Consider the following 27,693-nt stretch of genomic DNA (forward strand, 5'->3'; position numbering starts at 1 on the left):
TGTCAGGTTAGAGGGAATACTATTAAAAAAAACCTGCTGTCACATTTTAATGGCCCTGTCAATTTCAGCTTTTGCCTTTTAATGTCATTTTCACAGTGGGAGGAAATCAAATGGTTCTAAAATTCTTATGTTGTCATAAGTTTATGTGTGGAGTTGAACTGAAAGTATAATAGTAGAATTCATAGGATTCTGAAAATGTAAAGGTTTGGGCTCCCCTCCCTCCTCCCTCCCTCCCTCCCTCCCTCCCTCCCTCCCTCCCTCCCTCCCTCCCTCCCTCCCTCCCTCCCTCCCTCCCTCCCTCCCTCCCTCCCTCCTGTCTTTCAATAACATGTTTTAAAGTAGTGTCCTTGAAAGAAAAGAAAATATGCTACCATCCCAGGTGTCTTTAGCACTTTTCTAATTTACATGTGATGTAAAATCTGTTTTCTGTTGGGGGACAGGTTGGTGTAGTTTAAAGGACTGAGCATCAGAATATCTGGTTCTGGCTTTGGTTCTTCCCCTAAGAAGATCTAAGATTGGGGGGAAAACCACTTTTTGCATTTGCTCCTCATTTTAGAGCATGGGGTCTGATAAGATTATTCTACTTCCGATTTGCTATGATTCTAACTGTTGTTTTAAAAAAGTTCCTAAGACATAGCATAGGAATTCCTATGTCGGGTATTGGCTCTGTCTCTCAGTACTGGAGCTATGAAGGGAGCGTGACTTAACGTGAATACCTCACCTGGCTTTCTGTTGTGTTTGGGGGTGTTTCAGGAACACCTGAGATGGAGCACGCTTAGTGGCTTACTTTTAGAGTGTTCCTTTTGGTGAGCATTTTTCTCTGTGGCTTGTGTTTTCACTCTGGTAATGGTATCTTTTGATGAGCAGAAGCTATTAAAAAAGCAAGGCCCACTTTATTAATCATTTCTTTTATGGTTAGTGTTTTTGTGTCCCGTTTAAGAAGTATTTGCCTAACTCAAAGTCATGAAAATATTCTCTGATGTAATCTAGACGTTTTATTCTTTTGCTTTTTACATTGGGGATTATGATCCATCTACAGTTGGCTTTTGGATGAGGTAGAAGCCAAGGTTCATTTTCCCCCCATATGTATTTCGAATTGATCCAGTGTTATTTTTAAACCATTCTTTCCCCTACTGTATTGCTGCAGCATCCTCTTCGTAAGTCAGATCCATGTACATGTGGGTTTGTATCTGGGCCATTCTTTTTTCTTAGTCTGGAGTTTTTCTTTTCTTTTTACTGAATATACTTGTCATAACACTGTATATTTAAGGTATGCAACGTATTAATTTGATCATTTATGCATTGTAATAGGATTGCTGTCAGAGCAATGTTTAGCACCTCTGTCACATTCCATAATTGTCCTGTCTTTTGTTGGTTGGGGAAATTAAGCAGGTTTCATGATGGTAATGCGGTATTGCTGTCTGCATTCACTGTACTGTGCACCAGCTCTCTAGGGTTCGTTTCTACTCACTGCAGATATGTGCCCTTAGTGAATATCAGTCTTAGTCTCCCTACCCCCACCCCCACTCCCTGGTAAACACCGTTTTACACAAGGTTTTCCACAAGTTTGACTTTTTTCTCAGATTCCACATGCAGGTGATATCATACAGTATTTGTCACTCTCTGCCTGACTTATCCCACTTAGCATAATGTGCTCAAGGTCCTTCCATGTTGTCTCAAATGGCAGGTGAGCCTCCTTTCAGGCTGAATAATTGTGTCTATACACCCATTTTTTTTATCCATTCACCCCCTGGTGGCACTTAGGTTGTTTCCATATCTTGGCTATTGTGAATAATAGTGCAGTAAACATGGGAGTGCATATATCTCTTTGAAATTCTGTTTTCATTGCTAGACCATTCTATTCCATTGATCTGCTTATCTATCTTTGTACCAGTACCACACTGTTATAATTATGGTGGCTTCATAATGTCTTATTATCTTGTATTGTTGGGCCTACATCTTTGTTCTGCCTCAAAATTGTTTTTACTATCTTGGCCCTTTGTAGTTCCATATTTTAGAATCAGCTTGAAAGTTTTGGAGGAATAAAAAACACCTTTGAGAATTTTGATTGGTATTGCATTGAATCAATATTATGTCAATTTTATTAGTTTTTCAAAGAGTCAACATCGATATTTGGCCTTGTTGATTTTATTTATTACATGCTTTCTATTTCATTGCTATCTGCCCTTCTTTTTATTATTTTATTTAAAGTGTAGTACCTGATGACCTATGAGTATATTTTTGTCTCTTATCTTTTGATTTTTATTTACTTGCTCATGTTTTCTTCATGCTTGGTTGTTTTTTATAGAATCCTGGATCTTGTGTGTGAGAACTATAAAGCTTTGGATGATGTTTACTCCTGAGTAGATTCATTATTCCTCTGGTAGGAAGAAGGAGTAGTGGGGCCTTTGACTCAGATTTGAATTTTTCTTGCTTAGAGGGTGAGGCCCTTCCAGGATCTCAGCTGAAGGCCTGCAGCATTTACTAGAGACCTTCCTCTTAGGCGGGCCCTCCTCCAGTCCTGTCCCTGACACTAGGAGACTACTGAAATATCTGCTTAGTTATTCTTCGTATTCTTGCAGGCCACTTTTCCCAAAATTCCCACTTCTTTGAGACATTATTTAGCTCCTGAGAAGAAATAGGAGTCATAAAATTTTCACAGTGTTCCCCTTGAACTTTTTGATACATAAGTAGTTGGTTAATAATTTCAGATTTTCCAGGGGAGCTTGTTTACAGTGGGATAACAAAGGTACCAGATTAGCATACTGATACATCTTAATCTCTCAGAGTAAGAGTTTTACTTAGTTTTATTACTCCTTTTAAATAATTCATTTCACATTTTCCATTTTAGAAGAATTGTCTAACTCTGCTTCATTGCCAAGGACAGTGTTTACAGCTATTCAAAACAGCAAATGCACTCTCACACATATACATTCGAATATAAGGAAGCTCCATGGCCTGTGTGTATGTATGTGTGTGTGTTCATGCTTAGCTTTTGCTTACAATGGGTGGGGAACGTCCAGGCCGAGGGCCGTATGTGGCCCATGAAATCATTTGGTCGGGCCCTGCCAAGGCAATGGCAGGCAGGATTCGAAATTCAATAAATCTAGGAGCTTTTTTCATAGCTAATTTTTAAGTTGATAATGATGTTATAAATATCCAAGTGGCCCTTGGCAGAAAAAAGGTTCCTTACCCCTGGATTACAATATCTCAAAAACATTTTGTATTTGTTAGTATCACTAAAGTCCTCCGTGACGGATTAGCTTAGGGTTTTAATTTTCTGGTCCTCTTTAATACACATATTAATAGGATAGACTTCCTGAGTCAGAGCTCAACTAAGAAGATAGAATGTTATTTTAAATCATGGATTTTTCTTCTGAAACTGTAACCGTGAAAAGGTCAGGTTTGTGAAGCTGGAGTCCTGGAAAGAGAATGACCGATCTGTAATGCTTTTGAGAGTGTCTGAGGAGAATTTAAAATTTTCTTTGTGTGCTTGGTCCTATACACTTCCCTTGAAATAGCTTTGTAGTTTCTGTGGAGCCTGTGGTCTTTCAACAGAAAGGCTAATTGAAGCCATCACACCATGACTGGAATACAGAAGAGAAAGGGTGGGGTTCTGAGAGTAATAAAGATGTTTAAAATCAGAGCACAGGGATTAGTGTTTGCCCTGAGGGCTTGATTATAGCAACTTTTGATAAAGCAGCATTACTTTGAGGAAGAGAAGAAAAGTTAGGTTACTTTTTAAAACAGAGACAAAGGAAGAACAAAACTAACTGTGAAGACATAACACAAGGAGCCTTCAAATAAAGTGCTGCTCATGGTGCCTCCTGCGTTTATGGTTTTTCACAGCATAGAGATCTGTTCTATACTAGATTCAGATGCCTTCAATATCCTAAACAATACACTCGCAGTTATTTCTGAGTGAATTAGTTATGGAATCATGGGGACTTATTTCCTGTTTACTAAGTATTATGCAGTTGGCAATATCTTTATAACTTTGAAGCCTCCTCCTTAACCAGACCTCTTCCTGCATCTTTTAAAGACCTGGGAAGGGTGTGAATCTGAATTGCTTCCCTCCTCCTTCCCATCTGTCCAGATCTTAGTTGCCCACTTCCCTTGTGAAGCTTGTCCTACCCACTTCTACCCACAGTGATTTACAGATTAAAAATACTTTCTAAAATTTAGACCATTATTATGGATGGTTTTGAACATTACCTGATTAGTTTCACTTCAGTCTTTTCTGCAGTATGTTCAGTCTTTGAGGGAAGAGACTACCTCTGACTTTTTTCTTTGTCTCAGAGCAGAGTGCAGTACTAGTTACAGTGTCAATATAATTAACTCAGCGGTCTTGACTGGATGGAACTGACAGTGTTAGTCCAGGTTCTCTAAGAAACTTGTCACCAAGACAGGATTAAAGATGTAAGACATACATTAGGGGAAATGCCTGTAAGAGAAAATGGGGGGGAGCTGGGAGAGCGTGGACTCCTATGCTAGTCTGACCCCAAGGGAATAAGAGAGGGTGGAAAGTTAGGTGGACGTAGCTGAGACTGTAGTGTCCTTCTAAGGAAAGTTTGGCACAGCCAGTGGGGAGTCCTCAGCCACAGTTGACTGTGAGGTGCCACGTCTGCCAGAAGCTGGCCTACATATGTGTTCTTGCTGCGCCCAGTCATTGGCTGGGAGCAGCCCATGGGAAGTGCGGCAGAGGTGCAAATGTAGGAGTGGGTTTCAAAGCACAGCATTGGGGACCTTGGGTCAATTATGTCCCCAGTGGTGGAGATCTGGGAGGTGCATTTTCATGGTTGTTATACAGATATTTTAGATGAAAGTGTAATGTATAGAACCCTAAAAGAGCTCTCTATTTGTATCACTTTCTTCTTCTTTAAAGTAATTTTATTCATAAAGATTAATCAGGATAATTTCCTTAAGAGCAGGGCCTAATTTTATAGACTTCTTGAGGATGGCCTTTATGTATTATTATTTTTTAAATAACAAGTCCAAGGATGTAAAAGAAACACTCTGAGTAATTTACCATAATAACACAGTAGTTTACTTCCAATAGAGACATTAAATTTTTTTAAGGTTATGGTAGTCTAGTTATTTTACATTTCCTTTTTATAAAAAAAACACCCTGAGTATATCAGTTCAGTTTTAAATTGTTGCCAGGGGCGTTTTTTTTGAAGTGTTATATAAAAGGAAAGTTACATCTAGGAAGTTTGCCAGCTATGTTAGATAAGAAAATTGCTTTGTGAGTGAGTATCTGTGAGTACATCTAGCCTCTATGTTTATCGTCTCCAGTATTTAGATTATTTCATGTCACTGAACCTATTTTTACAGCTCATGTAGATACTCTGCTTTTACCAGCATATAGGACAAACCTAATAACCTTTTTAAAGCCTCAATTTTTTATTATTAGAATCAACAGACAAAATGATTCTGTCAGATATATATATATGTATATGTCCATGTCTATATAGTTTTTAAACAATCTCAAACTTACAGGAAAGTTATAAGTACAGGATTTTGGTGTTTTCCACTATTTGAGAGTGATTTGCCATCGTGATACCACAGCACCCCCAAGTACTTCCGGGTGTTTTCTAACAAGTAAGAATATTCTCCCAAACAACTTTAATTTAACATCAGAATCATGATATAACATTGATATATTGCTTCTGTCTAAGCTTTAGACCAATTAATTGTCCAAATAATGTTCTTTATAGAAAAGGATCTAGGTCAGAATCGCACATTTCATTTGTTGTTGTGCCTCCTTGATTTCCTTCTGTCTGGGACGGTATCTCACTCCTCCCATCACTTTCTTGACCTTGGTACTTTGGAAGATTACAGGCAAGTCGTTTCTAGACTGGCCCTCCGTTTGGGTTTGTCTGCTGTCTCCTCACCGTTGGATTCGCGTTATACATCTTTGGCAGCACTCACAGAGGAAATGACCTGTTCTTATTTCTTCCTCGCAGGTAGCACACGTGGTTTTTCCATTACTGGTGATGATCACTTTGATCTTGTAAATAGATGTTGTTTACCAGCTTTCTGCACTATGGAGTTACCTTTCTCTCTTTGTAATTGATAAGTATTTTGTGTGAGATCTCCCCCCAAATATGTAAATATCCCATTTCTCATCAGACTTAGCCTGTGCTTGTCATCTGCGAGTGGCCTCCTGCGTTCTCACTTTATTCTCTCCTTATTTCTCTGTCCTCACATCAGTTTCACACTGTCATGAATACTGTAGCTTCACAGTAAGCATAGTAACGGCTTCTCTGTTGTTACTCTCTTCCAGAATTTCCACCCTTGCTTTCTAGCTGTTATGGCCCTTTGTTTCTTCAAGCCAATAAGACTGTAGTTTTATATGCAAATTTTAGCCATCCAGTGTGGTCCCTACCACCGGATGGTGGTGCCTGACCTCCAGCAAAAGCCAAACAGAGTGAGAATCTTACCCAGTGTCATTTCCTTCTTTCAAGTTTATTCTCTCTTCTAGTTTCTGCCTCTCTTGTTTGTTTAGCTCCTCATTGTCTTCACATACTTGTTTTATAAATTTGTCCAGATATAGTTTAAATTTGTTTCCAGAGGGCAGGTTGGTCCAACAGGAGCTACTTCTCCATTACAGAAGTGCTGCCTACCCAGATGGTTTTTAAAAGTCAGACTGAGCAGGCATCTGGCCAGAGGAGCAATTAAAGTGAGGAGTGGGGAGAGGTCTGGTGCAAAGAGAGGCAAGTTTTCAGTAGAGGGAAAGGATTTGGTTCAGTTCAGTTGGAGAAGGCTTAGACTAAAGCCAAACAGTGCTTGGAAGAACTCCAAGCAAAAGAACTTGCTAGAACACTGTGCTTCAAACTGTGAATCATAAAATCAATTTAGTAGGTGGCCTCCGGAAAAGTCATTTTTCCTACTAACCTAACCTAAAACCATAAAACAAGTGGAAAGTAAGACGAATGCGTTACTGATTTGCAGTTATCCTCAGTTCTCTGGTGAGAAAATAGTCTGTGCAGTTGCTGAATTCATACCTCCTCTGTCTCATGTGTGGCGGACCTTGATTTCTTTTTTGTTGTTGTTAATCCTTACCTAAGGATATTATTTCCATTGCTTTTTAGAGAGAATGGGGTGAGGGAGGAGAAATGTGAGAGACACATCAACTGGTTGCCTCCTGCACATGCCCTGACTGGGGCTGAGGATTGAACCTGCAACCCAGGTATATGCCCTTGACCAGGAATTGAACCCCCAACCCTTCAGTGCATGAGTTGATGCTCTAACCACTGAGCAATGCTGGTGACCTTGATTTTTTTATTGAACTTCTCTTGTAACACAAACAAGCGTATAAATAGCACACTTCTCGATAAATGTTAAATATATTTATGTAATGATGGGTCCAACATTTGTCAAAGCGATGCCAGGGTTGATGAAGAATGATTGACTTCTGGAGATCCAGAGTTTTGAGTAATCCTCCACTTAGACATCTTTCATGGGGAAGGGGAAGCGTTGAATATCTGTTTATCACTCATGTAACACACATGCTCTGTCATCAACAAATCCCAGGGTTCCTTGCTCATGGCAAAGCAGTGTCAGCAGCAACCAGAAATGCTGCAAATTGGGATAGTAATAGAACCTTCTCCCTCTTTCTTCAGCTTTGTTCTGTGTTCTCGCTGTCTGCAGTCCTCCTTCCAACCCCTAACACACACACAATGCACACACACATATACACCCATGAACTCTGAATAAAAGTACAAATGAAGCAATCAGAAATATAGCTGTATAAATCAAAGAAAATTTAAAAAGTAAAAGAATGCTAATTCATCTTCTAATTTTTAAAATTCAGTAGAGCTCTGGCAACTGATGATAATGCAGAAAAGCTCCTTTCAGATTCATTAGGTACTGATTTCATGATCTAATTTTTCTCACATTAGAAGAGAGTGTGATAACATCATCATTAGCAGAAGAAGGTTAAAGAGAACTATAGGACTTCAAAATATACCATTACAAAGGAATAGGCAGGCACAGACGGGAGGGGGGCGGGGAACACAGGCAATAAAGTCTAACAATGGACTTGTAAACCAAATGTATAAAGAGCACTTGAATGGGTCAGTAAACTGTCGCCCATGCTGCCTGCTTTTGTACCCCCCTTGAGCTACAAATGGTTTTTATGTATTTTAAGGGATTGTTTCAAAAAACAATATGTAACAGATGTATGTGTCCCTCAAAGCCAAAAATATTTACTCTTTGGTTTTTTACAGAAAAAGCTCCTTTCTTTATTTTTGATGAGCAGCCCATGCCTACTGTAATTGAGTCAACTTCTTAAAAACTTCTAATGGGTATCTTCTTTAAAAGTTATGCTCCAGCAGTTTGAAGTACTAGTTAGTGTATATTAAGTGTACAACCTTGTTTCCTTTCCCCTGAAGACAAAGATGAATCCTGAGTTAAATGGTATGACAGCTGTTTCCCCAGTGAAAGCCCGTGAATGTTCAAGAGATTTCTCTCTTCACCTTTTCTGCAGGCCTACTCTGTCTACGACGAAGACATTGGGTACTGCCAAGGACAGTCTTTTCTTGCTGCTGTATTGCTTCTGCATGTAAGTAATTTTCCATGTGATAAATGGCATGGTGCTGCCAGGTTTAGTTCAGTTTCTACTTGGGTTTGTCCCCCCTCCTTATTTTCCATTTACCCATGGAGGTTGCACACGGCATATCTTTTTTAGAACATACCGTTGGTGATCAAGGAAGAGGTCTGAAGTCAAGAACAGGACAATTTCTCAGTAGCATTAATTTTGTTGACTACAAGGGAATAAATTTCCTATTTTGAGTTATTTTTAACTAGAACTCTCTAAAATTAAATAAGTCAATGTAACTGTCCAAATATGAGCGGGATCAGACCATTATGAAGGACTGTGACAAGGAGGTCTTTTGTCTTTTCTGTGATTTATTTTTGTATACTCTCTTCTCAGTCACTTTCATTTAACAGAACATTTCTTGAGCATCTGTTGTCAGTACTGGGTTAGGAGGTAGGATTATAAATATGAATAATTTATGGTTTGTGTTCTTAGAGGCCTCATAGTCCAGGATGGGGCACAGAGAATGTAGGCACACTTATCATTTTTATTATTATGTCTTTATTGATTTTTTTAATGTTTACTGAAGAACTTATAGAGAACTTACAGTGTGCTTAGTGAAAGCAATACATAAAGTAAGAGACTAATAAAGAGAAGAATTACCTAACCCAGAATTTTCAGGGAAGACTTCCTGGAGGAGGTGATAGCTTTGCCAAGACATAAATAATTGAAGTTGGGGGAGGCGAGATGAGAAAGGGGGGAAGTAGAGACTGCCAAACAAGAGGAACAACATGAATGCATGTATGGAAACACAGGGCACAGCATGTAAGAGGAACAATGTGAAATTACAGTTTCTGTACAGTTACTGTAGGAATTGTATGCAGGGAGAGGTGTGAGGTAAGACTAGTCAGATGGGCAGGCACCAAATTATGAAGGTTTTATAATCATGTCAAAAAATATGAGCTTTATTCTAAAGCTAAGAAGGAACCATTGATTGGTGTGATGTGGGAATGGCAGTCAGACGTTCACTTCAGGTACATTCTTTATTAACTGTATAGCAGGTGGAACTGAACAGAATGAGCATCAGAGAGAGCAGGAAATATCAATGTAAATGGTGCTGAGACCCAGAGAAAGAGAAACAGAATTAAGAAACATGCAGGAGGCAAAATTGGTAGGTTTTATGGATGGATTGGCAAGGAGGGGTCAAAGGTAGCATGTCTAGTTTTCTAGCTTTGGTGACTGAATGAATTATGGTATTTTGAGCTGAGATAGAAAAAAAAATGCATCTATTGAGATCGAATGAAGAAAAAGGGTTAGGAGTAGATGATGAATTTTATTTTGAGTTCTCTGAGAGATCTGTTCTGAGATTTAGCAGAGGTTTAGCTACTTGGGAGTTCATATTTGTTTAGAAACACCTCCCCTGAGTAAAAAGAGAGAAGAGTGAACAGATTGTCAGAAAATTCAAGTACCCAGGATTCTTTTCTTCATGGTCTCCTCTCCTCCTCTAAGGGTCACATGGCGAGTCGGCCATTATAAACTTACTCAACAAAATTGCTTTTAATGTGTGCCACAAGATGGACAGAAATTCAGTCCAGGCTTGTATGCTTTCTGCATTAAAATTATGCAGTTCTTCTATGGCTTATAAGTAACTGGAAATACAGAAATGCCTTCAGAATCTTTGAGGAAAGATGAACTAATATTCAGCACAGTGTTAAGGAAAAACATACTGTAATTTTTAATTGACAGTATATGAGATATTTCTGTTAATCAGCATATTCCATTAACTGACTAACCCAGCCTATTAACCAATTTGAATAAGAAAAGTTAACTGTAATTTTTTCTTCCATATTTTTGCCTCCATAATTTAAATAGGTAGAAGAATACAGTCTAGCTTAAACAATTCATCAAATACACTATCTCAGGTTCTAGGGAGATATGTTATTAGGGCCTCACTAATTTTTTATCACTTACATAAGCTTTTGCTTCTTTTTGCTGCCAGACATCCTTTGGCAGCTCCGCATTAATCATTGTCAGAACCTGCTTCTTTTGGAATGCTGTCTTTTCCTCCCCCATGGTCATTTATATTTCACTGCCTAAGAAGAAAGAAAGACCCAAAATGAAAGTATGTCCAAAAACAAAAGTTTAGAATTTTTACATTTTTACATTTTTCCATGTCTAAGTAGTTTTAGGAAATAATTACCTTCCTGCTTGGAAATTTCCAGAGCTTTGATAGTAGCTTTGAAAGTACTTGTTGTACTTTAAACAGCAGAAGAATTAACTGTTTATCACAGTAGATGCTGTTGTATCTATGATTGATTAAATTATAGGAAACTCATCATTTACAGTAGGAGAAGAGTGTTATAGTATAGATTGCTTGTGATCAGTATATGTTCACCTGCCTTTGAAGTTAAATATGCAGTAGTAATCAGCAACTTGGCCATTATGCTGTTAGTCTTTGCTTAATTGGAAATATAATACTTTCTTTTTATATGCTTCATTTACTCTAAAAAATCATATAAAATATTTTAGATAATTTTTAACCAAATATATTTTTCTAACATATTTACTGTCAAGTGGCTTTGAATTTTTCTTATGAAACATATACTTTTTTAGACCTTTAGAAAATCATGCTCCTTCTTAGGGTTAAATTACTGTATGTAAACTAATATCGGCATATATGGAAGCTTTCCAACTGCAAAAAGGATTATTTTTGGATAATCCAGAATGTTTAAAACTATTGAGTTTTTAAAAAAAATGTTAGGCACAACTCCTTTGGAAACCAGCGTGGCTTTATCTGGTAAAAATATGCATGCCCATCAGTTCCACTCCTAGATAGGTACTTTAGTCAAATTTGTGTACATGTACACCAAAATCATGTATTAAAGTTGTCCTAGGATCAATGCTCACAATAGTCAAACAGTGCAAATGTACACTAATAGGATGTCTAATACTAGAATTTTAATTAGACACGAAAATGAATAACTTGTAGTATTTTCACTGCATTATTGTCTGTATCCATGGGTTATGCATATATGCATATAAGCTCGGTTAATTTCTTCCCACCCACCCCTTCTCGCTCACCTCTTCCCAACATCAGTCTGTTGCATGCTTCAGTGTCTCTGGGTCTATTTTGTTTGTCAGTTTATTTTTTTCATTAGTTTCCACATGTAAGTGAGATCATGTGTTACTTGTCTTTCTCTGACTGACGTAAAAGGGACCATCTTTTGCTATAGCTCTTGCATTAAAAAAAAATCCCTGGAGGTTTCAGATTCCTGTCTTGGGAACCTACCATCTCTGAATCAATTGCTAAGGCCAGGAAGGAAGAATGCTCTGATTAGCCCTATAAAGGGCTTGAGTCCCCATCAAGTGCTGACAGTGAGCTGGATCAGCTCCTCCTGAACAATGGAGTGGTTCCTAGAGGAAAAGGGATTTTGATAACAGATGATGGGAGATAGGATGCTAGACAGACACATCACATCATCTTATAGTGATGTCCTTACTATAAGAGTTTTGGTGCTTTTTTTAATAAGTCTTTTATGCTCCCAAGTCGCTTTTTCTTATAATCCAATAGATTTTCCTGTTCTAAGTTCATTCTTGCATCAGTGCTTTGGGGCCATTTTCCAAATATATGACCCTGGGCAAGTTTCCTAAGCTCTCTGGGGTTCATTTTCCCCCCATTTATAAAATTGAAACAATATCATCGTATTTCTAGAGTTCTTATGAATATCGAATACCTTATATTATGAACATGAAAATTCTTATTTTGTATCTGGTACGAAAAGAGTGCAGCTGTGGGACTGAATCCAGGCTTTACTTAATAGATGTGCAGTTATTGGCAAATCACTTAACTTCATTGAACTTCACTTGTCTAGTATTTAAAATGTAAAAATAATGCCTATGTTACAGAATTTGGTGAAGATCAAATGGGATCATGAATAAATGCCTCTAATAATGGTAGCTGCTGCTGTTCTTTCTAAAATTAATCATTATTTGCCCAGCCAATTTTCTTTTGGACCCTGGTCCCATTAGCTTAAATTGATCACACATTAGCAGACTAATATGTTGTACAATATGTTTTATAGCTTATAAATACACATTTAATTTAAATATATTTTAGCATATATTTTGCTTTAAAAGGAAAATAATCAGCTGGAAGTTTTCATTCTGTTTGCTGTTCGATGGGTAAACAGAAAATGAAGACTCATGAGCTTATGATTTTCAAAACAGTCACTCTTGAAAATCCACCTTTGTTGAAGAAAATCCAGAAAGTTGGTGGAATGTCCGGCACCTTCGAAGAAATGGTAGATTGATTGCAAAAAGATATGAAACAACAATGAAGAACAGAAATTTTAGTTTTATCCTAAACTAGGAGATTATGTTATATTATCAGCATATAATTTGCCTCAGAAAACATCTTGATGTGTGTAACTGCAGGTGAATCTTAAAGGCTTTTGAAGTACTTAGAGCTGCTTTGTTCTGTGGTTCACTGCAGAGAGAAGCAGCGAAGCTTGGAGACCATCTCCGTTCAGTGATTATCTTTGTTAGTACAGATGGCAGATCATTGTCAATATTTGTTACCAAACAGTGATTACATCATGTTTGATTCTCAGATTGTACATGTGAGGCAGGTATTTAGCTTTGTGTTTCATAGAGCCATGGATGACATTGTGGTATCTTAAATTATAAGATTTCAATGCATATCTCCTCCTTTCCTCAATAAAACAACACTGACTCCATAACAAAGCTCCTGTTTACAGCCAAGGTGGATATTCAATATTAGAGACCCATCATGTTACAACAACTTATTATTTAGTTTAAAAATATTTTGTTCAGTGACTTATTTTTATTGTACTTCAGACCAATTACATATCAGTGATAAATTAGCATGTCTGGTTCAGTGAAACATTAATTGTGTGATAAAGTAAATAGTTATTTTAATGCTTTTTTTTTTTTAAAGTACGCAGGTCCCACAATACTATGTAATGGGGGAACCCACTCTTGTAGTAAGGTGAGGTATGACAGTACAGCTAGCTGTTGATTCTTAGATCTTGATTGATTTTCTGTACGCTAATTGAAGGACAAGCTTAACAGCCAATACAAATTACAGATAATACAAAAGTTTTTTATATTTAGCATTTGTAATAATATTAAAAGAAATCAAGTGCTGATATAGTTACCTTTGGCTGCCCCTTGCTTCCACTTTCGCACCAATCCTTTCCCTCTACATTTTTGCTGGCTCTTACCTTCCCAGTTGACACAGATTGCCCTACTTGTTGACATGCCTTCATTGACAAAGGCAGATGTATCCGGTTTTGCTAAAGTTATCCTAAACAAACATTTAATACTTGATATTTATTTAAGTCTATATGCTAAGAGCTTTAGGGGATACAAAGTGAAAACAGTGTCCAGAGGTTAGTAGGAGCATACAAATAACTTTACTACATGACACAAAGAGCTTTGGCAGAGAAAGCAAAGATCTTATCAGGTTAAAGTGAATAACAGAGACTTTGTGTTCTAGTGCCATTTATAATCAAACTTATAAGACAAAACTTCTATGTGAGGTGATGGATGTGTTAACCTATTGTGGTGATCATTTTGTAATACATACCTATATCAAATCATCACTTTATATACCTTCAACTTACACAATGTTATATGTCAATTAAATCACAGTAAATCTTAAGTGATATAAACTAGAAATTAAGTAACATTAAAAGCAAAATAGTAAATATTAAAAATAAATCACTTACTGATTATTTTGCCATATTTTACTGTTGTTTGTGCTCTTGAGTCTGTTTCCATCTGTTTTATCTGTATGATGGAAGTACTATATAATGCTGCACATCACTTCTCAACTCCATTCCATTTATATTCTGATATTTGATGAGTTATGGTAATGGCCAAATACTGCTCATGCTATAGAAAGGTCCCTATTACCCAACTTGTTATTAGCATTATTAGCATTCTATTTATTTGCATTGACAAAGCTAATAATTTATTGTTGTCAGTAAATTATCCTGCCATTATTGAAGTCATTAGTGGCCATCAGTAAGTGATTATTGTTCACAATTTCCAAAAGAAGTTTTCATGTCATATATCTTTTGTTTTACAGTACCACCAACCTAGGCTCAGCCTTTACTCCATATTATTGGCACTTTAATAGAGTATAACATCTTCCTTAAATGTGCATTGTCTTATACTTACTTTCATTTTTTAAATCTTTGACATTTTCACTAAGTTTTATATGCTTTCCCTGGTTGCTGCTTCTGATAAGGAATATATTAATTGATGAAAGAGAAGTACAGTGGGAATATTAATTGAACATGCTAAATAGATCTCATTTCATTTAAACTAGAAAAAGAAGGTTGCATTTCCACTTTTCAAAGGATTATATATATTTCCCATTACTCCTTTGTTAGCAATCTCTTTCTGTCTTCACAGGGTTCATTTTAAATCAATTTTATGATAAGATAATTGCTAAAATCCCATGTGAACTTATTATAGCTGAGCTGAGTCCTCAGACAGTCAGTATTATTCTACACCAGGTGGACTGGTATTATAGGTTTACATGTGGCACATGAACTAACTGAAAATAAAAATTTGGCTCTATTCTAAAACAAGTCATGAAGGATACCAATTCCAAGATTACCCTCCTTTTATTTATTTATTTATTTATTTATTTATTTATTTATTTACTTACTTATTAAATATATCTTTATTGATTTTAGAGAGAGGAAAAGAGAGGGAGAGAGAGAAATAGAAACATCAATGATGAGAGAGTCATTGATCGGCTGCAGCCCGCAACCCGGGCATGTGCCCTGACCGGGAATCGAACCCTGATCTCCTGGATCCTAGGTCGACGCTTAACCGCTGAGCCACGCCCAGCCGGGCGTCCTCTTATTTTTTTAAATAAAGGTTACGAGGATAGCTCTCCCCATATATATACATGTGTGTGTGTGTATGTGTGTGTATATATATGTATATGTATAATTTTTTAAAATAAAGGTTACCAGGATATATATAATAAAAATTATGTATATATACATAAATAATTTTTAAAAAATAAAGGTTACCGGCTGGGATTGTCAGTTTCCCAATGATTTTGTTTTGAAGAACATTTATTAAATATATTGTCTGTGTGTATATGTTAGTGAGACAGACAGACAGAGGAGGATAGGGAGAGGGAAAGGGGAGAAAGAGAAGATAAGGGGGAGGGAATGAGAGAGAGGAAATTTAACTTCATACCCAAAAGCAAAGCAGAAACTTATGTCCATTTGTCTTTTTCCTGAATAATTTATCTTGATCTGGCCCATACCTGGCCATTCCCATACTTGCTGTAGCTGTAGTGCCATCTAACTTCTCGTCTACACGCTCAGCCTCCCCTATCCTAGGACTTCTGTGTCCATATGAAACTCAAGCAGTTCCGTATGTATTCGTCCTTTGGGAAGGCACTTGTCCCTTCACCTCTGTATCCCCAGGGCCTAGCACAGTGCACTCATCTCCTGTGTGCAGTGACTGAGTGTATAAATGATGACAGGCATCTAAGCCTTTATTTAATGGTTTTACCACATTCAAGGAGATAAGGCTTACCTCTTTATAAGGTGCCAGGTGGTAAAATATTCACCTAATCATAATTCATTTAGAAGAGGGAGGCCTTCCGGGAATCAGTTTCTCCAGGGCCGGCTACCACTGTCCGTGCAGCTGTTTTGTGCAGCTGCTGTTGTAGAGCTCAGAGGGGAAGGTGAAGAGGCTTAGCACCTGGCTGCGACAGAAGTATTGCAGAGCACGCATTGCACGGTAGTGTCACCGAGGCCTCCGTGACAGGATGCTAGGGGTAAACAATGCAGCGCACTCTATTCTAAGCAGCTGAACATAGAGTAGAAAATGGCTGCTGACTTAAACTTCTGGGGCCAAAGCAACGGCCCCCACGGCCATAGATAAAAAAGAAGTAAGTAAATATGTAGAGACAAAAATGAGAACAGCTCAGTTTACTCATTTAATCTTCAGGAGATTTTATTAGCTAATTTACAGGTTTCATGGTTTGTAAGTAGAAAATAGAAGTGCCAGCCTGTATAGGAACTTAGATGGACAATTGCATTTCTAAGTGGGTAAATAAAGCTCTACTTGGTTCCGTTACTCAGACAGAAGGTTAGTCCAACAAAGGTGTCAGATGCCACAATCAGCCAACGTCAGACTTTCAAAGGAGTGACATTTAAAGTAGATGTTTATGTAATAGTTTCATCTTAGGACACTGAGTAAGGACAGCTTTTTCTGTTTGCTTGGTGTAATTTCTAGAATATTGCATATGTCTCTCTGAATTCTTTCAGCTTATTGAGACCACAATTTATTTTTAAATTTTTATACATGTGGCAAAAACCTCGTATTTATTTATTATTTATTATTTATTTTTTATTGTTCAAAATATTAGAGATGTCCCTTTTCCCCCCTTCCACCCCAACCCCACCCCCCTCCTCAGTCCCTCACCACACTATTTTTTTTTAATTTTATTTTTGTTTAAAATACTAAAGATGTCCCTTTTTCTCCCTAGTGACCCATTCCACCCCATCCCATCCCCCTCCCCAGTCCCTCCTTACCACACTATTGTCTGTGACCTTGGGTTATGCATATTTATGTTTTACTCTCCTAATTCAGAATTTTTAATGCAGTATTTAAACAGAGTCTAAGCTCTGGTTTTCCTTTTCTCAAATAAGCTTTCCACATTATGATACAGTATCATAGCTAAGATTGTGGGAAGAATACTTAAAATTACTTAAAGAACGAGACCATTTTCACACATTCTCAAAAGTCTCAGAAACCCTTATTACCTAATGTGCTGATAGCAAATTATTACCTCTTCATTAAAGCCAGCTCTTTGAGATCCCCTCATTTGATTTAAACTCTTTAAAAATAATGAAGTTGCATTTTAATTTTTTTTTGACAACTTTTTTTTTTTTAATATACCTTTTTTATTAATTTCAGAGAGAGGAAAGGAGAGAGAGATAGACAGAAACATCAATGATGAGAGAGTCATTGATCGGCTGCAGCCCGCAACCCGGGCATGTGCCCTGACCGGGAATTGAACCCTGATCGCCTGGATCCTAGGTCGACGCTCGACCGCTGAGCCACGCCCGGCCAGGCTGAAGTTGCATTCTTTAGAAATAGTCTATACTAAGATTTCTTTCCTTGTTCAAAATGCCTTTTTTAACTGAATTAATTTGAAATAGAGAACACTGTTTTTAAGTTACCAAATCCAGTTGGCCTTCTCAGCAAATGGGCAATAGACAATGAAAATCTCTATATTCGTTGTGCTGTGATTGTATAACACCATCCAGAGGGCATTGCTTTTTCACATGGTATAACGTTCTTGAGAACAAGGCACTGAAATCAAGGCTTTTCCCACACGGGCAATTGAAGCAAATAAGGGTTAAAAATTGCATATCTCGCCTGGCCGGGTATGGCTCAGCGGTTAAGCGTAGACCTAGGATCCAGGCGATCAGGGTTCGATTCCCAGTCAGGGCACATGCCTGGGGTTGTGGGCTGCAGCCGATCAATGACTCTCTCATCATTGATGTTTCTATCTCTCTCTCTCCCTCTCCTTTCCTCTCTCTGAAATCAATAAAGATACATTTTTTTTTAAAAAAAAAAGCATATCTCTTCTGGTGTCCACTTTTTGCACAAGAGCTTCTCTGTGGTTATTTGGGGGACCAGATAACATGGAGCCCCAGTGGTGAGGCAGGAGTGGGCTTATAAGATCAGAAGATAGATTCTCAGGCAGTCATTTAGGTAAATGCAGTGGGGGAAACTGGAACATTGTCAAATATCTTTCTTTCTTTTTGTTAATCCCATTGTATTTTTTTCATTTCTACAGCCTAAAACTCAGAAGTCACAGACCTATTAGGTTCTTATAGATGTCCCATGTGGCATCTGCACTTTTCATTTAATTAAAATAAATTTTAAAATATTTTAAAATTACAATTTACATTCAGTATTATTTTGTATTAGTTTCAGATATACAGCATAGTGGTTAGACAATTGAATACTTTACAAAGTGTTTCCCCTGCTATTTCCAGTACCCACCTGGCACCATACATAGTTATTACAATATTACTGACTGTATTCCCTATGCTGTACTTTACATCCCCATGTGCATTTGGTAACTACCAATCTGTACTTCTCAATCCCACCACAATTTAGAGATTGTTTCTTTGATTTCAGACTTCATTCTCTGTTCATAAAAAATACCTCTGGGAGGGTATATTAGATTTTATTGGTCATTTAAATCTTAATGGTAGAAGCACAAGATTCTTTCTGGAAAACTGTTTTTTATAGAAAGAAAAATAGCAACATCAAGAAGATTCTGGGAGGACAGTATCGCACTATCTACCCAAACTAAAAATGCATTTATCCTTTGACCCAGCAATCCCTCTTTGGGAATATTATTGAGGGAAAAAGCAAGCTATCCTTTATGTAGAAAAGGGAAAAAATAAAATAAGAAACATAGCTATTTTACTTGCATAGAGAAACACTTGCAGGATACATGAGGAATTATTGAGAGTACTTATAAAGTTGTGCAAAAGAGGTGAGGGTAGACACAGGGATTTAGTGTCCTGGGCATAGAGAGGAGTGAGACTTTTACCTTCATATACTTTTACATTGTTTTGATTTTTTAATCAAAACATGACTCTATTACTTATTTTTAAGATGACTTAGTGAATGAATGAATGAATGAATGATGATTAAAATTAACAAAAGAGGGAAATTCACCTCAAGTAAGGAAGCCATAAGCTTTGAACACAGATTTTACCATAACACTGCAGCCGTTAATGTAGAAAACTAAAAACATGAAGGAAATTTTCTGACATTCTGGCCAGATGCCACTCAGTGATGCTCTGTGTTTATATGTTTTTCTGTAGATGCCAGAGGAACAAGCATTCTGTGTTTTGGTGAAAATCATGTATGACTATGGTTTACGAGACCTCTACAAAAACAACTTTGAAGATCTTCATTGCAAATTTTATCAGTTGGAGAGACTAATGCAGGTAAGTGAAAGTTCGGAACTTTTATCTCTCAGGGATTGGTTGAGTTATAGAAAAAGCCTAATAAAATTGATGAACAATTATAATTTATGAAAATTTAATGGAATTCTACAGAAAATGCAAATAGATTTGATTTCTGACCAATATGTACATTGGTTTTGATATTATAAAATATTTGTTTAACCATTTTACCAATTTTAAAATTGTCTTCCTTTGTAAATAGTCAACTTTTAATACACTTTGAATGAGAATATAGTAAGTTAAGTCAATAAAGAGATTGTTGGGTATTATTTGTAAAGAAATGAAGATGTTTACAGAATAAAAATAGAAACACTTAAGAGTTTTTCTCTGAATTAATTAGCACCAGTTCCAGTACCACATTTAGCTCCACATAAAGGAAAGAATTAGAAAAAATAGAAAGATATTGATAGGAGAATAAAAACACCTGGAATGTTGTAATGTGGGGACATACTTTAAATTTTCCCACATAAGGTAGAGGGATTAAGGGAAAAAGCCTCGTAGACAGACAGCAGCATGGTGATTACGGGGGAAAGGGAGTGGAGGAGGTAGGAGAGGGCCAAGGGGGATAAATGGTGACAGAAGGAGACTCGACTTCGGATGGTGAACACACAATACAGTACACAGGTGATGCATTATAGAATTGTTCATCTGAAATCTATATAATTTTATCAACCAACATCACCCCTATAAATTCAATAAAAATTGAAAAAATTTTTCCACATAATTTCTTGATCTCAGAGTTATTACTATTTTATAATATGTATATATACATTTATATAGGTGAGAAACATATATATGTCAAATATACATAATAAAAAAGATTGTAGGGGCAAAATTATTGACTAGTGCTGATAAAAAGAATTAATGAGTAGCTTTGAAATTCCACCTGAGATTAGAAATCTTACATTTATAATGGACCTATGCATTCTCTATATGAGGTATTGGGAACCCAAGAGAAATGTGAAAAATATGTGGAAGGATTGATTCCATATTGGAGAAAAGTGCAATGATTGGGCAGGAAGGTTAGTGGGATGTGGCAGTAGAAGATACTGGCAGGAGCTCATTGACGTGACCTGTCCGGAGATCAGACGATTTAAAGGACAGGAGTGGAAGATGGACAGTTTGCTGTGAGGTGAAGGGCAGCTTTACTAGGAGAAGGGAACAGAGGCGGGTGGAAGATCTTAAATGTGAAGAAGAAATAAAGGTGGGAGGATGTCAAATAAGCTGTAAGCGCAATGCCAAATGGGCGTTGAGGGAAGAAAGAATGCAGAAGGATCTGGTAACCATGGGCATGAAAAACTACAGGCTCTTTTTCAGAGATTTCATCTTCCAAGTGAGAGTTTGTTTGGGATTACTCACTTTTCACCTTTCAGCTTATATATATATCAATAAAGATATGTATATCTTTATTGATTTCAGAGACAGGAAAGGAGAGGGAGAGAGAGAGAGAGAAACATCAATAATGAGAGAGTCATTGATCGAGCCCACAACCCAGGCATGTGCCCTGACCGGGAATCGAACCCTGATCGCCTGGATCCTAGGTCGACACTCAACCGCTGAGCCACGCCCGGCCAGGCTTCAGCTTATATTTTTTTTCAAAGGTCACGACTCCTACGTGCTTGGAGAGTCAAATACCTGTATCTGATAAATGAATAGCAAGTTTGCAGAACTGTGAAGAAACCCAAACACATCTTTCTGTTAGCGCTTTTTGTCTGTTAACTGGATGACCATTGGACGCCCCAGTTAAAGGACTAGATGGGCACATTTGGATGTTTTTCAAAGAGCAGCTTGCACAAGAATTGGTTTTTTGTTTTTGTGGTCTGTTTATGAAAACAAAACAAAAATGAGCTTTTGCATATCTCTGCCTTTGCCCTTCAGTTCTGGGAATACTGTGCTAATGCTGTGTACTTTGCCTTCCACGCGTTTGAAATGAATTTACTAGTATAGCTTGGGCAAACAGGTAAAGCAGCATAAAGGCATTTTAAGGAGACACTCAATTTCACACTGTGCACTTGCCATTTCTGTATTTTGCCATTTTTTTAAGATCTCGAAGATAGGTTTTTAAGACCTTGGCTATGTTCGGCATTTTCTAAGTGCCAAAAAATATACTGAAGTAATATCATAAAACCCAGATGATGTTGGCATCAAGTACATCTCTTTCCTAGCTAGTTGGGAGTTAAATCCCGAATGGGGGTGCTGTCACTTGATCCTGGAGTCGCGATATTTCTTAGGAGGCAGGTGGGTCATCTGAGCATCTCCCCAGAAACAAGACCAGTCCAGTGAGCAGGAGATGAGCTTTGTTATTTGTTCCTAACAAATCTCTTTCTTTTCCTTGGTGATCTGTCATGTCCCTAATTCTCACCTCCCACCATCACTTCTGCGTAGTTATATACAATTCAGTGAATGCTGCCATAAAATGAAGAGTGTTCACAGGATGCTTGTCATAAATGGCAGTGGTGGCAGGAAATAAAGCTTCTTTCACCTTCCATCCGCTAAACTTTCCCCTTTGACTTCAGGAGCAGTTACCGGACCTGCACAGCCATTTTTGTGACCTGAACCTGGAGGCCCACATGTACGCTTCCCAGTGGTTCCTCACCCTGTTCACCGCCAAGTTCCCGCTCTGCATGGTCTTCCACATCATTGACTTACTGCTCTGTGAGGTAGAGTGACTCTCTCATACCTAAGCCAAAGGGGAAATTGTTTCTACTCAAAATGGTTTCACTTGTCTTCATTTTTTTCTGTGACATTAAGCTAGAAATACTGACCAAAACATTCTATTTGAATTTTTAGTAAAGACTATTTTCATTGAAATTTTGTTATTTGTGAGAAATGAGAACATTAAGGTATATATAATTCCTACAAAGTAAAATGAGGTAATTAAATTTGTATAATTAAATTCATAATAAATCCATATATGTATAATAATGGATTACTTATATAAAGGACCTTTAAAGTTAAATAAATGATTTAGAATCAGGTGTTTTTAATAGTAATGCAATTATACTCCAAGAGTGACTATAAATGAAAATTTTATAATAATTAAATCCTTAATTCATATCTCTTTGTATATGATGTTTGAGACTCCATTGAGATAAAAGAGAAGTGATAAAGTTTCTACATCATATAATTATATTTTTAGACAGTAGAATATTTCAGAAACTTAGTTTGCACAATTTCTTAGGTATCTATAGTATTTCTTTTATTATTGTTCATTTCTTAGATGACTACATTTATTCACTTTACTCTCTTAAAGAAATAAGCAATATTACACATACATACCACCTGTCCTGACCATCAGATGTCTGACGGTCTTAGCAGTGATAGAAAGTTGCTGGATGAGAAGTACTTTTTTAATTGCAAATACAAATGTGTGTGAAAATACAGCTGTCTTAAATTTAAAGCTGGAGTCAAAAGTATAAGCGTAATATAACCTAGGCAGTTTTGTATTACTATATTACTTTTCTTACATAAAGTTTCCTCTTTCTTGAAAGAAAAGTGTATTTTAATCACCCTAGGAGCTAGAAACCTAATTATGAAAGAAAGATTTGAAAGGGTAAAATGAATCAGCTGCACAAAGCATCACTGTTATTTTTCAGCCTACGTCGGCAGGGGCTGTTTCGGGTGCGAGCATAGCTGGGTTTTGCTCTTCAGAGGTTCTAGTTGGTGTGTCACAGTATTCGAAGGTGCAGAGCATTTCGTAGACATGTAAGATGTTTAGACATTTGCAACATATTTTGATTAAGAAGGGTCGAGTGACTTGCAGAGCTCACAGAATAAGTTCCTAAATTCTGAATGTATAACAGCTAGACAGCGTGATTGATAACACATTAATTCTGCTTGTTTTACTTGCAAACTGTTTCTAAAATGCCTATCTAAATTTAAGCTAAAGGAAGCCTGCAGAATTTGGAGCTAAAGTCTTATTCAAAGTCAAAATGGTGTGATCACTGGAATTCTGACTTTCTATTGGAGCACCATCTACAGGTCTTCTGGAATCAGATATATAGTTTTTTAGGAAATTTCATCTTGAAAATACTTGAATTTCTAATGTCAGTTGCTAAGAAAAATTAGAAACATTTATAGTAAGTAAAAGAAAAGCAAATTTATAAGCTGCCTTATCACACTTGTCAACCATAATTCATAATCACAGTGTTTAAAAGACCTTAATGCTCATTAAAATTAATAAGAGCATCGTGCATAAATGTCACTTTCCCTTCTCTTAACCTGGTGCTCTGTAGCCGTTTTAGGAAGTTGCATAGCTTAGCTCCAAAACACAGAGTAGGTTGTAATCACATTATGTTAACCAGGGAAATAAGTAACAAACCTTAGCAGAGCAAAGTAGCTTTTTAAAGTAAGCTTTATTGGGAACAGTATTAGAGTATGCTTCAGGATATTCGTTCTTTCCACTCACTCATCTTTGTCAGAGTATTATTTTGCAAAGGAAGTTTTTAGATAAACTTTTGTTTCCTGCCTGTCTGTGTTTTTTCTTTGCCCATTTCCTTCTTGTAGTTAATAAAATATTTATCCCAAAGCTATTCCTTTACATGTAATAAAATATTCTAAAAGAAGAAATGGTAACCTCGTCGTAAATAGAATCACCCATTTATGGTTTTCGGTCATACTCTCTAGTCTTAAGGGAACAATTAAAACCCTGACAGTTGTGAACTAGGCTTCGGTGCGGGTGGGCGGCTAGGGAATACTCAGGTGGAAAAGGGTTACTGTTTCAAAAGCTGCTCAGAGCTCTCCTTCCCTTCTCCACCTCCGCGTCATTGCCCCTCCACAGAGTAATCACTGCCCTGACCTTGAACTCGGGAGGTTACTTTGACTGTTTTTGAGCTTCATATGAATGGAGTCATGCCGTAGGGCCCCTTTGTGGCCTGGCTTTCTCAGTCCCCTTACTTGTCTGAGATTCGTCCCGTTGCCATGGGCGGGTGCGCTTTGCTTGCTCCACCCTGAGTACACCGCAACCAGCGGGCCTCTGGGTCGCTTCTAGATGAGGGCCAGTGTGCGTAGAGCTGCCGTTAGCCTTGAACCTGTGTGGTGAGCATACATACACACTTTTTGGAATTGCTGGGTCAGCACGTGTGTGCACTAAGGTTTATAGATGCCACCCAGCAGCTTTCCAGAGTATTCTGAGAGTTACCTTTTGAGTTGTTTTCATCCACTAAAAGTCTTCCTTGTGGGCAAGGGCAGGTTTTTGTTTTATTTTGTGTTGTTTTTTAAGAGGGCAGGTCCTGGATCAGATTACAGCTGATGAATATGAAATAAAATACAACTCATTTGGCGATTGGATTTGTTTACTTGATCTCTAAAGTTGTATTCAGATGGGACTAAGAGTGGATCTAAGAGTGGAGTCACTTCTGTGCTGCTGTGAGAGATGTCAGCCTGGGGGGTATCCAGCACTGTACTGAGTTACGGAAGCGGCGGCACAGAGACAGTTTGACATTGGGGTTCAGATGTTCGGCTTCTTAGTTCACCCTTCCTGTATCACCGTGCTCATCTTAGTTGGCCTGTCTTTGTCTCAGTTTCTCCATTCGTTAGGTGGAGCTAACGATACCGATCTCCCAGGGTTATATAAGTGATTAAATGAAATTATGAACAATAAGGTGCTTAGCATAGTGCCTGCCACAGAGCAAGTATTCAGTTAACATTACCTTGCGTTCTGCCCTGTCTACCTGTATGACCCTTTTAGTTGCTCTCAATTTCTCCAATTAACCAGCTGACTTCAGGGATTCTTCAGAGAGGGGCAAATAGCTGCTGGTTCTTTATTACCTTTCTAACAACCTTTGTCCACCCTATTCTCTCCCCACTCCCAGTGGAGATGCATCTTTGCTAAAACCAAAATTTTAGCCATTGACCTTAATAGAAGTTTCATTCTCTTTCCTTTTTTGGCTGGTGATTTAAGTAGTCCTCCAAAAGTATTTTTTTCTACCTTCTTTCGAAAGATAAGGAAAGCAGTTATTTCTTTTAGTCTTGACTTGATAATTGACAGCTGGGGTTTGAAGTTGACTCTTCCCAGATAGTTCAATTTTTAGAGTATCAAATATATTCAGCTTTATATAGTAACTTGGTATTTAATGAAATTTAAGGAAATCATTGCCCTTTCAAATTAGAGTATATTTTTTGCCTCTCCTTTCTTCTTAGGATAATGGAAAAAGAATAATATTTAAATTATCTAATTAAATACCACCAGGTATAATCCCCCTGTCAAGGCAATTTTCTGAAGCTGTTAATTTAAAGAGTAGATTTATTATATAATATTCTTACTCTTTGCCCCATTTTCCTCCCTCAAACAGTAATATGTTGAATTTTTAAAAATTGAGATATAATTTATGTAATATTTTGTAAGTTTGAGATATATAACCTGTTGGTTTGATACATGTTGGTTATATGTTGCAATAGGATTACTGCAGTAGCATTAGCTAACACCTTTGTCAAGTAATACATTGAATTTTAAAAATATCAGAATGGGCTGATATAAGGAAGACTGAGAATTCTAACATATGCATAAATTTTTCTGAAAACTTTCAAAGTAGTAATTGGCCACAAGAGTAGGGGGGACACTTTTACTAACCAATCAGTACCATATAGGATACTCTAAAGCTTTAAGGTCTTGAAACCCTTTTTCTGCCTCCAAGCCAGTATCATATCCTGTTTGGTAACCTCCCACCTGGTCTTCCTAACTGACACCCAGTCTCTTTCATCCCATTCTCCATCGCATCTAGAGAGACTTTCCTAAAACGTGTATCAGATCTGTCACTCCCTGCTGAGAACTCTCCGGAGGTTTCCCACTAAAAAAGCTCACGTCGTCTCCCTTGCCTGTAATCTTGACCTTCCTTCCTGCCCACTGGTACCGTAGTCTTCCTCTTCCTCACTGTACTTCAACACTGGCCCTCTTTTACTTTCTGGAACACTTAAGATCTGTTCAGGTTGGGAACGCTTGTATCTTCTTCCCCTTCTGCCTGGAATGATTCTTCACTCTTTGCTTGGCTAACTCTTTCAAGTCTAAGGCTCAGTGTTACTCCTAAGAAGCTTTCTCTAATCATCACCCACTCCTAAGTAGGTCCTTTCTTTTACTTTCGCTGCTCACACCCTGTGTATTACTTTTCAAATGCCTGTTTCTTCCACTTGATTGTAAATTTCCGAAAAGAGAAGTTGTGTCTCCTTTGTGCACTGCTGTATACCTAGTCAGCTTGGAGACACGCAAAATATATCTGTTGAAGGGAAAAAGGAACAAAGAGTTAAAGGATGAAATTATCTTTATTGTCTTCAGGTAAATGTGTTTATGAAATCCTACAGGCTAAAAAATAACTTTGCTCTGAAGTTTTAAGAGAAAAAGTAAGTTAATATCTTTAGGAATTCCTTCTGTTTTAGTTATTTTATTTTAAGAAACAGAAACCCAGACATAGTCACTCAAGTACAGTGGGGGAGGGTATTATAAATATAGAGGGATTCCAGAAAAAGATGAATAAGTAGTCCCCAGAAAGGACAGGTGCCAAAGAGACTCTAGGACTCACCTGTATTGCTCTCTGTCTCTCCTATGAATTAGGTGTTCTCCCTTATTTCTTGACCTACTTTGTACCTTTGTTTTGCACAGGGCCTGAAATATCTCAGAAAGGTCTACTATGACCATTCAACTCTAGTATCAACAGCTCTTGCTAAATAGGATTGCCTAATTGGTCCTGCTCGTACTTTAAAATGAGCCTGCATAGTCTCAGGCCAGCATGCTACGTTTAGGGGTAGTTTTGGGGTGAGTTACTCAACAGGAGCTATATGGAGGCAGATTTTCTAAGAAGGGTCATTGGTGGATCTGGCACAATAAAACATTTATAGCCCAGCTTGGAGTGGCTCAGTTGGTTGCGTTGTCCTGTGCACCTAAAGGTTGCCAGTTTGATTCCTGGTCAGGGCACATACTTAGGTTGTGGGTTCGATCCCGGCTTGGGGTCAGTGTTTCTCTTATCAATGTCTCTCTCTTTCTCCCCCTCCCTCCCTCTCTCTCTCTCTTTTTCTTTCTCTCTCTCCCTCTCTTCCTCTCTTCCTCTCTCTAAACATGTCCTCAGGTGAGGATTAAAAAAAAAAGTTGATTTATCTTTGTGG

At 37.6% G+C, this 27,693-nt stretch overlaps 1 protein-coding gene across 2 annotated transcripts in view; it reads left to right on the forward strand.

The window, feature by feature from the left end:
• Positions 1-27,693, forward strand: part of RABGAP1L (RAB GTPase activating protein 1 like) — a gene marked incomplete at its 5' end in the record, with an annotated part of 365,222 nt that overhangs the window by 211,466 nt on the left and 126,063 nt on the right. For both annotated transcript variants that reach the window (XM_081121358.1, XM_081121362.1), the window contains 3 exons: positions 8,492-8,566; positions 19,456-19,581; positions 22,116-22,259. In XM_081121358.1, coding sequence (XP_080977484.1) covers positions 8,492-8,566; positions 19,456-19,581; positions 22,116-22,259 — 345 coding nt within the window. The remainder of the gene's footprint in view (positions 1-8,491; positions 8,567-19,455; positions 19,582-22,115; positions 22,260-27,693) is intronic.

This window comes from Miniopterus schreibersii (assembly GCF_964146895.1).
Source record: "Miniopterus schreibersii genome assembly, chromosome: 19".
Lineage (NCBI taxonomy): Eukaryota > Metazoa > Chordata > Mammalia > Chiroptera > Miniopteridae > Miniopterus > Miniopterus schreibersii.